Source organism: Talpa europaea (genome assembly GCF_964194135.1).
Source record: "Talpa europaea genome assembly, chromosome: 5".
Classification (NCBI taxonomy): Eukaryota; Metazoa; Chordata; class Mammalia; order Eulipotyphla; family Talpidae; genus Talpa; species Talpa europaea.
The window spans coordinates 22279560-22294408 of NC_140071.1; the positions used below are offsets into that span (position 1 = coordinate 22279560).

A 14849-nucleotide genomic window follows, 5' to 3' on the forward strand; every position below is an offset into this window, starting at 1 on the left:
AGTCACCTTTTAATGGCTCTAAGATGATTTGTAGCCTGCTACATCCAACTTTCTCAGTTTCATTCAATTTCTGTCTTGGGAAGATCTTTCTAGATTTGGAGCTGAATTTGGGGGGAATGCTTTTCTTTCTGAGTACTTTTTTTTTCTTCTGTGCTATCAGGCTCTAAATATCAGTTTCCACTTTCTCCAAACTCTGACCATAGAGCTATTTAAAAATCCTTTTCAATCTCTCGTCAGGTATCAGCCAGAACAGAAAATAATTCTGGCAATATTAGTCAACTCCATCCACCTAAGAGGTGTCCGTAAAGAGTGGGCAAGGGAGATTCTTTCCCTAAGGCCCAGCATCATTCTAAGCATAGGCAAAGAAAGACTAAGATGATTCCCGTAAGAGATGTTAGCTGCAAATGGAGTTTTACCCACATTTCTGTCCAGTTATATTTTGGGGACCAAGCCAAGTTCTCAGAAAACAAGGAGACAAAGGGAAACCTTAACTGACCTTCTGGGTTTCCTTCTGACACAAAAGGCGGATATGGGGTGGTCAGGCAGAGGGAGCAGGACGAGACGGGTTAGATCTCATAGATTTCCTTATCTTTTATTTATTGGCCTCAGTTTTGTAATAGTCTCTTGAAGGGATAATTTTCATACTGATGTGTCTTGGACACTAATGCCAAATAAGCATCCCTTTTGATTTTGCTTGACATTGAGAATACACATGACCCAATTTTGCATGCAAGAAAGTAAGTTTTGAGGGCCTCCCCAGTGGTGCAGCAGGTTGAGCGCAGCGCCTTGAGGCTGTCCGCGGCCTCTGCAGGGCTGGTTCCAATCCCTGCTGGCCAGGAAGAGTCCCACATGGCGCAGCAGACCTCTGCTGGCTCGCCTGCTTCTACCCTCATTAGTGTCTTCTGTCCTTCTGCCTGATCTGCTCCCTGCTCTGTCTCTGGTGAATTCTCTCACCCTCCCGCCCCTCTGGCTGTACCCCAGTGTTTGTATAAATAAATAAATCTTTAAAAAAAAAAATGTACGTTTTGGGAGGTCCACAGATTCCTGAGATGGCCACTGTAATTCTAAAGTCTCTTTAGTTATTCTGGTCCATTTTATTAAAAAAAAAATGATGAGAATCAAAATATTTGTACATTTGATAAGCTTGGGGGCACAGGGCTGAAGAATTTTTAGAATTACAGAAAAGCCAAGAACTTTTCTACAGAATTATACCAAATACTCACAAACTTCCTAAGATCCACTAATGTAAGACTTAGAGGGGAAAATCTCTAGCAGCTGCATCAAGTGAAGCAAATCTCAAATACGGGTGGGGCACTCAAAGGGGCAGCTGAATTCTATTCTGAGTGGAGCCTTCCCAACTGTGAGGTGCTTACAAGCAGGGAGCCCAGGAGGCTCATGGGGGTTCCTCACCTGTCTGGAGGTGATGAGCAGCAGTCAAGGTTTGTCTCTTCACATCTCGTGTCTGAGACCATAAAGGTTAACAGCAAGCGGACAGCAGCTCAGCAGACAAGCCGAAATGCACTTGCTTGGGAATAGAGAATTGCAGTACGGCATGCAGATTTAGGCAGAAATCAAGAGGAACAAAAATCAGGTGGGTTTTTAGAAGGCAAGGAAGGATATGGTAATGTGTGCAATGATGGTCAGATAAAGGTGTCACAAGGTAAAAACGGTCAGGTCGCCAGGTTTCAAGGTTGACAGGTCTCGGAGGGGTCACAAAGTAAAAATTTATTTTTATCAGCCTTTGCAACAAGGATGTTCTTGTTGACTTCTAGGAAAGCTGGCAGCGTGTCCCAGTCCAGATGTCTGACCCAGTTTAAACAAGCAGTTTTTCTGCAGTGAATGCTTGGCCCCATTTAAAAATGATTCCTGTGATATTACTTTTTCACAAGAGAAACCCACAAAGTGGGACAGATTCTGGCCTGGGCTCTTTTTTCAAATTCCATGCCATGGGAAGGAAGGCGGGAGGGAAAAAGGGAAGGAAAAAGGGGGAGGAGGGAAGAGGAGATGGAAGGAAGCAGCAGAGAAGTTTCTTAGATTAAAAGATATTCAGGGGATATAACACTGAATTGAAATATGTGAACCGTGATTGGTTAATTAAACTAGAATTCTCTGAAAATAGCTGGGGAAACGTGAATGGACTCTCAAATTTCATATTTTAGATATAAAGTTGACAATGTGATGATACAGAAAATGTCTATTATTGAGGAATTCTAAGTTGTAATGCTAAAAAAAATTTAGGCGTAAAGTATCATCATGTTTGTAGATTATTTCCAAATGGTTTAGCAAAAAACATATTGGGCCTCCCTGGTGGTGCAGGGGTTAAAGATAGTGCTCTCGAGCTATTGCCAGCCACTGCAGCACAAGCTCAGATCCCCAGCCAGGGAGCTACCCACATGGCACAGCAGACCACTCCCGTCTCGCCTGCTGCTCCCCTCAGCAGTGTATTTCAGTCAGTCTGTTCTCCCCACTCTGTCTCTGGTGAATCCTCTCACCCCCCACACCCCTGGCCTGTACCCCAGTTCTTGTATGCACAAATAAATCTTTTTTAAAAAGTTGTAGAAATTATGTCTGCATGCTGCTTTTAAAATATGTGAAGATAAGTATCATCTTTTCATTTTTCGTTTATTAATGGCCACATTTGCAAATTGTATTATTTTTCCTTTTATAAAAAGTTAGATTTTGTTTTGCCCTCTCGGCTCCCAAGAAGGAACACTTATATGGTAAATGCACGATCATCCACGGCTAGTTTCACTTCTGAAGTTGTCTTTGTAGATTCACTTGCAAACCCTAGAAAAGCATCTTATGGCCATGGGCTTCATGGAACCTCCGACGGGCCCCTCTATTGTTCCTCTTGGTGTGGTGTTTCTTCTTATGGCAAATGTTGTCGTGAACATTTTTCTTGACTTGTTCTCTCATCCACTGCTTAATAATATGACTGTGAGGGCTGACACAGAATCTTCTTTGCTTGATATGAAGGCTGCCAAGAAGGAGGGAAAAACAATCACTGACAGCAAGTACAAGGAAGTAAAACCTTAGTGAATTACGGGCAGTTCGCACTCTTGAACACAGTGTTTTCTTAATTTACTGAATCCTAAATCTGAGCACCATAAGGTGAAATCTTTACTGCTGCTCTGTGGTCCACAGACATCAGCAGAAAGTGTTAAAAAATGAAAGAATTGGAGCAGGGGGAGGGGGCTTATTAGTAGCCAAAGGAGACACCTGGAGCCCTAAGTGGCGCTGAAACCAGTGCTTCACGGAGTTGCCTCCTTGTATGATTTGAAGGTGGTAAATGCAGTGGAATTTTGGAAGAGCATTTTATGGTTAGTCCTACCAATGGCTAGATGGGAGGGAGTGTCCAGAGCCCCATACTAGTCCTCTGCCCCATCCTACAGAGAGGACTTCTGAGAGACTTGGGTTTACATCCCTCTCCTGCCATCACTGGCATGAACTATGTGATCACCTTCTTCACAGCTTTCTCCTGTGTACCGGGGAGATATTTCATGTTTTCCTCACAACATTGTTGTCAGGAGCCAGACTTGCTGAATACTGATGTATTTCACAGCCAGAATCATGTATGTGGGAATCTCTACACTTCCGGTTGTACCTTATATCTAAATGAAATCAGAGAGCAAAAATGACAGCAACCCATGCACTTGCTTGAAAAAAGTTATAACCTTGAAACAAGAATCACCTTTTGTTTTTGCTTTGTTTATTGAAAGTATATTTTGGGGCCTCCCCTGGTGGCGCAGGCGGTTGAGCACGGTGCTGGGAATCTGTCCGCAGCCTCTACAGCGCCGGTTCCATCCCAGCCGGCCAGCGAGGGTCCCACATGGTGCGGCAGACCTCTCCTGTCGTGCCCACTGCGCCCCTCAGCAGTGTATTTCTTCAGTCTGCCTGTTCTGCTCCCCACTCTGTCTCAGGTGAATCCTCTCACCCTCCCACACATCTGGACTGTACCTCAGTTCTTGTATAAATAAATAAACCTTTTTTTTTTGCTTAGAAAGTCACATATATTGTCCTATTACAGAGACAGCTCGATGAAGGGGCATGTTCCCCTCCCCACTTAATGATGGGTGGAGCTTAGGGGCTTGGTGAAGGTGAGGCTGTGTAACATGGAGGGCAGGTGGGCTCCATTGTCTTACCATGGTGTCTCCTTTTGTCCCAGCTTTCTGAGAGCTGCTTCAGAATTCCTTTCCCTAGTAGAAGGTGCCTTAGACTTGTGGCAAACTTTTGAGCCTCAGCAGCCCCTACTTTGGGTTGACCCTGTTTGGCTGGACATTTGCCCAAAAGGGATGGGTAATTTGGGGTGTTTTATTGGGAAACTATTAGTAATATCCTTCTCTCTCTATGTATACTTGCATCCTAACAGTGTGCTTTGCCTTTGTGCATACAATTGCCAGGACTTTTCAGAGCATGCAAGTTTGGGGAGTCTCAGGGTGCCCCTCAATCAGGCTAATAGTCCAGTGATGGAAGGCTTTCAGACCTAACAAACACACAGTTCTATAGGGTGGGGGGCAGAGGGCTAGTGTGAGGCTCTGGACACTCCCTCCTGCTTAGTCACAGTTTCTCTCTGAGGTTTCAGTTATGGAAGGTCAGCTGAGCTCAAATATATTATGTGAGATAAGATAGTCTAAGAGAAAGATAAACCAATCATGCCTATGTTTCATTACAGTATATCATCATAGTTCTATTTATTGTGAGTTATTCCTTACTGGGCCTACTTTATAAGTGAAACCATATCATAAATATGTATTTGTAGGGAAAGGCATCATCTATATAAGGTTCAGTATTCTCTGATTTCAGACATTCTCTGGGCATCTTAGAACACATTCCCCATGGAAATGGGGGCCTACTGTACAGTAAGGGTGTGCATTCACTCTGGGGGACCTGGGACCAGGAAGACAGAATATTTAATGTCCCCTCCTATATTTAGATGATTATTTGCAAGTTGTGTATGAAGCCAGAGAAAAGATCACTAAGTTTAGACCTCCCTGCTGAAGAGGACTCACATGACTGCAGCCAAGTTACAATCCCCATCAGCTCTCTGAATGCGACATATATTCACTCTATCCAGAAGCCTTCTGGAAATATGATGTGAAACCTCCGTGCAACAGCTGGATGCAATGGGAAGTATAGCTAAAAGAAGAAAAGAAAAATTATTAAATCTTATTTGTAGACAACAGCCTGGCTTTCTTAAAGATTCCGGAGATATAGAATGTTAATCCCCTGGAGCAAGGAGCAAACACTAATTGAGGGCTTAGTGTACTTGCAGACCCAGGCAGGATTGGGGGGGGAGATAAAAAAAATTCAAAGATTCAAGACAAGATAAGAAAAACTGCAAACAATGTGAAAGTGACCAAATATCCCAAGTGAAGGAAATTAGCAAATTGAGCACAAAAGAAAGGTAATCCTACAGAGGCTGAGTCAGGGACTCAGAGATTTGTTGGGAAATAAGTGCCCTGCAGTCAGTCCTGGCCCTTACACATAGGTCAGCAAGAATCCTCTACCAGTGGGAGCCCTACCCAGCCCTGCTCTTCCCCTAAGCAAACATCTGTGTCCAAGCCAAACATTTCCTTCGATAGATTTGTCTCTTGAAACCCTTGAGGAAGGGCAAGTGCTTTATCTGTCCAAACCTAAAAATCCCCTTGCGTTTCAAATCTGCATACCTTAATCTGCCAGAATGTTAGGAAATTATCACATGCCCGGAAAAATGATTGCTTTGTTTCTCTAATGTGACTTTTTACCGAGAAGTCCCAACGTGATATAAGCTGGGCCCTACCTGGGGAATGGAGGAGGTTGGGAAATCAGCTGGCAGGGACACTTCTCTAGGTTGATTCTCAAATTTTTGACTTCAAATATAAGAGTTTTCCTTTCTTCCATACGATGGCAATTATTTCTAAATCCACACCCACACAGTAAAAATGACAGCGACTACCTGAGCTCCTGGAGTAGGTTTGAAAATTTCCCACTGGGATGGATTGGGCTGACTCCTGAAGGATTTGGGTAGTTGGAGGAAAATGGAGACTTGGTCAGACTGCAGGGCAGTACATAGGCAGGGCCCACGCCCTGGCAATTGTAGAAAATGCTGCTAGAAGATAGGCGTGCAGGAATTTTTTCATTAGTGTTTTCATATTCTTTGGGCATTGCTGGAACACATGGGATCATATGAAATGTGCAGAATAGACAAATCCATAGAGACAAGGCAGGGAATAGGGAGTGGCATCTAACAGATGCAAGGATGCTTTTGGGGAGATGAAACATGCCAGATTTACGGGTGTTGATGTGCAATTCTGTGAAAATGCTAAAAAACCACTAGACTGTACATGTAACAATGAACTTTATGGTATGTGAATAAAATTTCAATTTCTTGAAAGTCCTCTAGGAGAACACTGGTCATCCTTAACCTTATTAATGTATTTATTTCTTTTTAGATTTATTTATTTATTTATACAAGCACTGGGTACAGTCAGAAGCGTGGGAGGGTGAGAAAATTCACCAGAGCCAGAGCAGAGAGCAGAACAGGCAGAAGGACGAAATACACTGCTGAGGGGAGCAGCGGGCGGCAGGAGAGGTCTGCGCGCCATGTGGGACCCTCGCTGGTGGCCGGGGATGGAACCAGCGCTGGAGGCTGCAGGCAGCTTCGCAACCCAGCACTCAACCGCTGCACCACCTGGGAGGCCCTAATGTATTTATTTCTTAAATCTAATTGTTTCTTTAGCTACATTTTGCTGCTTATTCTACAAGGTTTAGGTTTATTCATGCATGCATCCATTCATTCATCCATCTTACTATATAAGAATCACTGTGTGTATCGTATGGATTCTGACATAGTGAATCACTATGCTGGACACTGGAGGGAGAAAACTGAAGAGTTACTAGCTTCAAAGAGCTAATACAAGGACCACGGCTCTTACTTGTGACCCAAGAGCTATATAACATAAAGCGGACTTTCAGAAGCATCGTGGGAATAAGAATCTTAGTCAAACCGGTGCATTTAGGAATTTGAGTTATCTAAGTGCTGACATCAACTCAAGGAATAGTTTTAAACCAGAAAGGCATTTAGTTAACTGGATTGCATTTTTCAAATATAAAGGTAGGATGGACTCATCTAGAGATCACTTAAGTCAAAAAACTATCAAAAAGGGGCCTCCCCGGTGGCGCAGCGGTTGAGCGCTGGGTTGCGAAGCTGCCCGCGGCCTCTGCGGCGCCGGTTCGATCCCCGGCTGCTTCCCGGCCACCGGAGGAGGGTCCCGCACGGCATGCAGACCTCTCCTGCCGCCCGCTGCTCCCCTCAGCAGCGTACTTCGGTCCTTCTGCCTGTTCTGCTCCCCGCTCTGGTGAATTCTCTCACCCTCCCGCGCTTCTGACTGTACCCAGTGCATGTATAAACAAAAAACAAGCAAACAAAGAAAGAAAGAAAGAAAACATGCCTCTATAAAAAAAAAAAAAAAAAAAAAAAAATTTAAAAAAAAAAAAAAAAAAAAAACTATCAAAAAGCCAGTGGCATATAACAAGACCACTCATTACTTGTTGGCAGGCGTTACTGTCTCCCACGGGGGGGTGGATTCAGTTCAACTTCACAATAAGCTGCAGATCCTGCTCATGTGTGCCAGGTGCCATTTGAAAGAGGGCAGTGGTGAGATTCTTTTATATGACATCGCCCCCTAGAGGTCATCTCATAGAGTCTCCTGTCAGAATATTTCCCCCATCCCTTTTTTTTCCCCAAAGGATCAGCAATGGTGATCTAGAATTTCCACACAGGTGAGATTTAGGGGATCCAATAAGTTTGGAAAGTGGGGATTGTGCAGTGTTTCTTCTGCATTTAAGTGTTTTTGTTCAGATAATGTTTACTTGGTTGGAAAGCAAATTGATAAGGGATTAGGGAAGCTAAGCCTTCCCACAAAGAGGACCTTCAGGTGCCACCATTTTGTAAGGCCAGAAATCTATGGGAAAGAACCTATTTTTCTTCTAAACTGGAGTTTACAAAAACATACACCTGTCTAATGGAGTAGAGGCTCCTCTGAAGGGAAATATGTGAAAAATTTGAAAATAGAAAATCTTGCAGAGTGAGTTAGATAAGGTAGCATAAGCGAAGGGCACACATGAACAGGATCTGCAGCTTGTTGTGAAGTTGAACTGAATCCACCCCCAGTGCCTTTCCTAGTCCCTCCACAGTGCCCCTTTGCTTTGGGAAAGACTCTACCGTGCATCGCCCAAATGCACTGAAATGGTATCTGTAAGTGGCTTAGTTTGCCATTTCTTTATTAGTGAATTACTGATCATTAAGGTTTCCTTTTTAAATTGTCTGATCTCATTTTTGCCAGTTGTTTTCTTTATACGAATTCATTAAATATTTTAGACACTAATCTTTGTTATTAAGAACATTTTCTCCTACTTGGTAGTTTCTTTTAGCTTTATTTCTCATTTCCTTACAGTTTGCTATTTTTGTTTTACTTAAGTTCTTCTTAGCCAGTCATAAAACTAACATTTTGTTTTAAAATCTTTGTATTTTATCAACTGAGCCTGCCAGTTCCAGCTCACCATGCCTTGGCAAGTGTAATGAAATTTGAAGGCCAAATTTTCAGCTACTGTGAGTTTTCATTAATTAGGACAGCCTTTTGACCAATTTCCCTTAGGTTTAATTTCTTTAACAGTTTTTGGTTAGATTTTCTATACCTTTTCAAATTTATTTTGATATCTTAATTTTCTAAGACCTCCATTTCACCAATAATTTCTAATTTGTCACTGGCGTTCAGAACATGCCATTCTAACATATTGATTATCTTAAGTTAATGCCGCTTAAAAAAAGCCGATACGAACAGGGAACACTAACTTTGGGAAAATCTCCCAACGGAAAGGTACACTCCTCTGGCTCCTGGAGGAAAACAGATTTATCACCAGACCCACCTCACCCTCTGGTTGAAAGAAATCTATGCAAACCTGTTAAACTTACCATATCTCCCTAGTCACTTTTCCATGATCAACTGCAAGCTCAAATCTTTATATGTCTTGCTATATTTTCACAATTTACTACTTTATCCAACTTAATACATAAGCCTTAGCTCAAACCGCTTCTTTGCATCTTCATTTCCTTAGGAAGGCACCCACTTCAAATAAAACTTAAATAAATCTGTATGCTTTCCTCTTTTCAATCTATCTTTTCTTACAGGAGCTCCAGTAGAGAACATTGATGGGTAGAAGCAAAGATATTTTTCCTCCCCTGCACCAAAAGTTTGAATGGCTTAATCGTAAAGTATCTGTAGCTCAGACTCCTTTTTAATTCTTAGTGTTTGAGGTGGCGGCTCCTTGCAAAGGAAGCCTTTGACAGTTTGGATCTAAATAATATACAAAATATACTTAGAAGTTCACAAATAACTGTTTGTGAACATATATTCATCTCACAGTTTCAGGCAAAAATAAAAAAAAATTCCGGAAAACTGTGAAAATACTGCTTATTATGGTAGAGTACCGGTAAATGTAGTCCAAGTGCACTTATTTAAAACATACACAAGAGGGCCTCCCTGGTGGTGCACGGGTTTAAGACACAACCTATGAACTATCAGCAGTCACTGCATCACAAGTTCGATGCCTGGCCAGGGAGAAACACACATGGCACAGCAGACCGCTCCTGTCTCACCCGCTGCTCCCCTCAGCAGTGTATTTCAGTCAATCTGCCTGTTCTGCTCCCCACTCTGTCTGGTGAATCCTCTCACCCCCCGCATCTCTGGCCTGTACCCCAGCTCTTGTATGCATAAATAAATAAATCTTTAAAAAAATTTTTTTAAATGAAAGCTAAGACAAGAAGTCAGTCATGAACGAAAAAATGATTTTAAATGAAAATAAAATCCAAACAAGCACTTGGCTACTCATCTCAGTTACCTCACTTGCTTTTCCTTGTTCTCAGCCTGGGGTGTATTCTTCATGAACTGATCCATTTTATTTTTTCTAAGATTCCTCTAGCTCTATTACAACTTATTGCTTAAATTCTATTTTTTCTGATGTTGAGAGTGTGACACTAAACTTTTGGTTAAATCTATCCACCTTTGTGTTTTCATAAGCTTTCTTTATTATTATTATTATTTTTTGGCTCATCTCCCCTCTTTGTTGAATTGCTAAACTTTCTACATGCCCTTTATTCACTTTTTCTGAAAATCTAGGTTGGATTAGGGCAAGAAAAAATTTCCTTGGGGAAAAATACCAATATCTCAAGCTTTTTTTTTTTTTTTTTTTTTTTTTTTGAGTTTAAATTGTTTGAGTAATTATTTTACTAATGAAAGTGATTGTCACATCTGTAAATTGCATTAACACCTACATTGTGTCATTGTTAAAGGCACTCTAAATATAAAAATTATAGCAGTGTTGTTACTAAGTCAGCTACTACCTTCACTGTCTAAAGGCAATCAGAATAGAGTGGAATTTCAAAATGCATTTGTGCTAATTATTATGTAAATTAATGTTAGATCTTGTAGTTTTTATTAAAATTATAATTTTATTGGGCCTCCTCCGTGGTGCAGTCGGTTGAGCGCCGCGCTGTGAAGCTGTCAGCAGCCTCTGCAGCGCTGGTTCAATTCCCGGCAGGCCAGGGAGATGCTCACATGGCATGGTGGACCTCTCCTGTTGTGCCCGCTGCTCCCCTCAGCAGTGTTTTGGTCCTTCTGCCTCTTCTGCTCCCTGCTCTGGTGAATTCTCTCGCCCTCCAGAGCCTCTGGCATGTATCCCAGTGCTTGGATAAATAAATAAATCTTTAAAAATTAATAAAATTACAATTTTAAATAATTTTATTTGGTTTTATAATTACAGAAGAGATACCCAAGGGGGTTACACCTGGTTTTATATTTGTATCTCAAGTAACAGTAAAATAATTTAATTTTTTTTTTTAATCAAGAATAAAACGAGAGCCTCCCCTGGTGGCGCAGTGGTTGAGCGCTGGGCTGCAAAGCTGCCCACAGCCTCTGCAGCGCCAGTTCGATCCCTGGCCCTAACCCTGCAGAACTACCTTTAAGCACAAATATCTACTCTTGTAACCCTCCTTAGGGACTCCCCTATGACAAAACAAACAAAAGATGACAAAAGCTGTAAATCCTAAGCAATTACCTGTGTAAAAAGGAGCTATCCAACTCTGAGAAAATGTGTTGTCAGAAGGAAACCAACTTGGTGACTTGGTGAAGTAAAATCTAACTTGCATCTACTTGACACAAGTGGAGCCTTAGTCATAGGGTACAACAGAAATAGCCAGGCCCACAAAACCCTAGATTGTGAATTGAAGTAATCTGGCCCAAGAGCACAGAGGAGGGATGATAGGCATGTTTGTAGACTTAGTATATACTGAGTTCTGGGAGCAGCAGCCACGTCAGCATGTGAGGAGCATGATCTGGGTAGGTGCCAAGGCTTTCAATTTTAAGTCAGCTGCTTCCTGGTTTATTCAGAACACTTTGGGAGTGCCAATTACTGATCCATCACATCAAGATGACCATTTAAGATACCACTGAGATAAAGTTAATGCCTGAAAGAACAAAATGTTTTTCCCAAAGTTGGCACAGGCCTTATCTCTGCCCCTCCCCGAGCCTTCAATAATTGCCAAGGTAGAAACCTCCTTCCCTGCACTAGTCAGTATGCTACCCTCCCCACCCCAAATGTTTTTCCCTACTCTCCACCCTGGAGCCTGAATCCCTTGAAGCTTCCCAAGGGCACTGGCGCACACACATCCGGGAAGGGAAGTTTGCTGCAGAAAGCAGGGGTGCTCCTCTCAGCTCCACCCCTGTGCTCAGGCCTATCTCATGGATTTTAATCTGACATCACTTAGTTTCAAGTAGCAAGAGGGTTGGGGTTTCTCAGACAATGTAATTTTCCTCTGGCCTAAACTGGTCTTAACAAAAAGCCCAAAACTAGCCCCCAAAGCTGTTAGGTTTCCGCTCCCTTTCTTAGCATCACCAACTATTTCTTTTCAACAGTTCTGTGTGTACTGTTCCACCCTCTGCAAGGACTCAGGCACATGCAAAATTTGGCCCTAGGTCTGGCAGAGCTTTCCTCACTACCCTCTGCACACTCCCTGCTCTCCTTCGGGAGGTGTGGCAGCTGCTGCTGCTGTGGGTACAGCTGGAAAGCATCCAGCAAGCTGAAGGGTCACACTTGCACCTTGATCATAAAGCTTTCTGACAGCATTTGAGTTGCCAAAATGAAGAATAAAGCCTTTGCAGGTAAACCTTTGCAAAACAGTTAAAACGGATGCTAAAATTTCAATGGTGAATTCTGAGAAATTTATAGAAACATAAAATAACAAACTTGTCCTCTTGGTAAGATAGATAAATCAATAGAAATGAAGACGAGATTAACCAGAATTTTCCTTTACTCCATAATATAAGCCAAGTACCATGGTACGCTATGTTGGGGTCCCTTAAACAAGAGACCAGGTAGTTAATATGTCAGAATGTCTCAAAAGGACAGTTAGTTTGCTCCAGCCGTTCTTGCCAGGGAACGTAAACCACCTGTTGATGCCAAAGCTGATTTTTCCAGAGAAGCTTTAAATTCCAACTTGCATGTATGACTGTTATGTATATGAAATCTGTCCTTTAAAAATGTTGGTTCAATTTTTGCACCCAACACTAATGATAAAGGACTGATCACAAAAATCTGCAAAGAGCTGATGAGACTCAACAACAACAAAGAAAATAATCCAGTCAAAAAATGGGCAGAAGAGCTTAAAAGAAACTTCTCTGAAGAGGAAATGCAAATGGCCAACAGGCATATGAAAAAATGTTCAACATCACTTGTCATCAGGGAAATGCAAATCAAAACTACCATGAGATACCATCTTACACCAGTGAGAATGGCACATATTAAAAAAACTAGCAACAACAAATGTTGGCGAGGGTGTGGAGAAAAAGGAACTCTTCTGCACTGTTGGTGGGAGTGCAAACTGGTCCAACCACTGTGGAAAGCTGTGTGGAGATTTCTGGACCTACTAAACATAGAGCTTCCATATGACCCAGCAATTCCACTCCTAGGTATTTACCCAAAGGACACAGAAACATCAATTCCAAAGAACACCTGCACCCCTATGTTTATAGCAGCACTGTTTACAATAGCTAAGCTTTGGAAACAACCCAAATGCCCAAAAATAGATGACTGGATCAAGAAGATGTGGTACATATATACCATGGAATATTACTCAGCATTCAAAAAAGATAAACACATGCAATTTGCTGCAACATGGATGGCGCTGGAAGGGATCATGCTCAGCGAAATAAGCCAAAAAGAAAAAGAAAAATACCGGATGGTCTCACTCATAGCAGGAATCTAGAAAACTTAAATAAGGGACCAGGAAAATGAATAACTATAAGAAAGTGAAAATCAAAATCAACAAAAAACTATGAACCAGAGACACTTTTAGGGGGGCGGGGGCGGGAGGGGAGGGATTGGGGTCAGAATGGGGGGCTGCAATTGTATGGGGAATATAACAATAAAATTTATAAAAAAAAATAAATAAAAAAAAAAATAAAAATGTTGGTTCAATCTTTCAAAAAGCAGACAAACTAAACTGATATTTCAGCTCTATTATGGACTTAGAGAATCTATTCAGGGCAAAGCGCAAGAAGGCAAAGGAAGCATCAAATCAAACACTAAGTGCCTATAGTACAATTTCTTCAGTACAGAAAAACTTGCCTGCAGTTCAAATTCAGTTACAATTTCCATTTAAATACTAATAACTTACAACTTAAATTCTTTGATATAACTTAAATGGCTCCATCTGCTTTTTTCCTGCTTCCCTTTGAAAGGTCAAGTTGAAATTTTGAATTTTAGGATCCACAAGGCTGGCTTTGTTGAGAAAATTTGTAACTCATCAAACCCCCTAACCCAGTAGGTGAAGTCTAAAGTTCTTAAAGGAATATGTGTAACTGTGTCTAGACAACTAAGTAGACTAGGGCAAGGTGGGCAAGACAGATGAGTAAAAGACTTTTGGGGCCCTCTCTGGTGGTGCAAGGGATTGAAGGACTTTGAAGCAATCTGCAATTACTGTGGTACAAGTTCGATCCCCGGCCAGGGAGGTGAGCCACATAGTGCAGCAGACCTCTCTTGTCTTGCCTACTACTCCCCTCAGCAGTGTATTTTGGTCAATCCACCTGTTCTGCTCCCTACTCTGTCTCTGAATCCTCTCACCCCCGACGCCCCACACCTCTGGCCTACACCCCAGTTCTTGCATAAATAAATCTTTAAAAAAAAAACTTTCCTCCAAGTTCTATCTGGAAATTTGTTATCAGAAAAGCAACACCTCAAAGCTGCCTGGTGAGGAAGGATCTGATCCTGTGGTAGCAATTATTAATATTCCTTTTGAAATGAGGTTCCTTCCTGGGAATTTTTGCTTGGAGATCAAGAATTTAAACCTATGCCATCCTCCCATAGATAACTGGTAATCCCTGAGATTGAATTTTCTGCCCCAACTTGCTAGCAGCACCACACTCCTAGCACCAATTTGGGAGGAACCCCCTTCTTCAGCTAGAGGTTGACAGGCCTGCACCCACACTCACCTTCAGAGGTGTGAAGGGTCATGCAGGCAGCCAAGGCCAAGAGCACAAGTCCCATCTGCTGCATTTCTGCCTGTCAGTAGCACCGCAGGTGAGACAGTAAGATCAGGAAATGAGGCTTCGGGTGTCCTTGGAGACAGAGAAAGAACTCCCAGGAAAAATAAGCCAGAAGCCCCGCCCCGGGAGGTGGTGGGGTTCTTATTTCTCCTGTTCGGTTCCTTAAAATCAGGCTACTGTTTAAGACTAGATGTGTGTCCAGCCACAGGCATGTCTGTGGTGATCTGGCAACTGGGGAGGCTGCTGGGACTGTGTCTTTGCACCAGAATC

General features: G+C 42.3%; 1 protein-coding gene across 1 annotated transcript; it reads right to left on the reverse strand.

The window, feature by feature from the left end:
- Positions 1-2663: 2663 nt before the first annotated feature.
- Positions 2664-14589, reverse strand: CCL28 (C-C motif chemokine ligand 28; the record flags this gene model as incomplete). The annotated part of the gene is made up of 3 exons (XM_084233779.1): positions 2664-2977; positions 5010-5136; positions 14526-14589. 3 exons carry the CDS (start codon positions 14587-14589, stop codon positions 2788-2790), a joined length of 381 nt encoding a protein of 126 aa, XP_084089905.1. The 3' UTR covers positions 2664-2787.
- Positions 14590-14849: the final 260 nt, after the last annotated feature.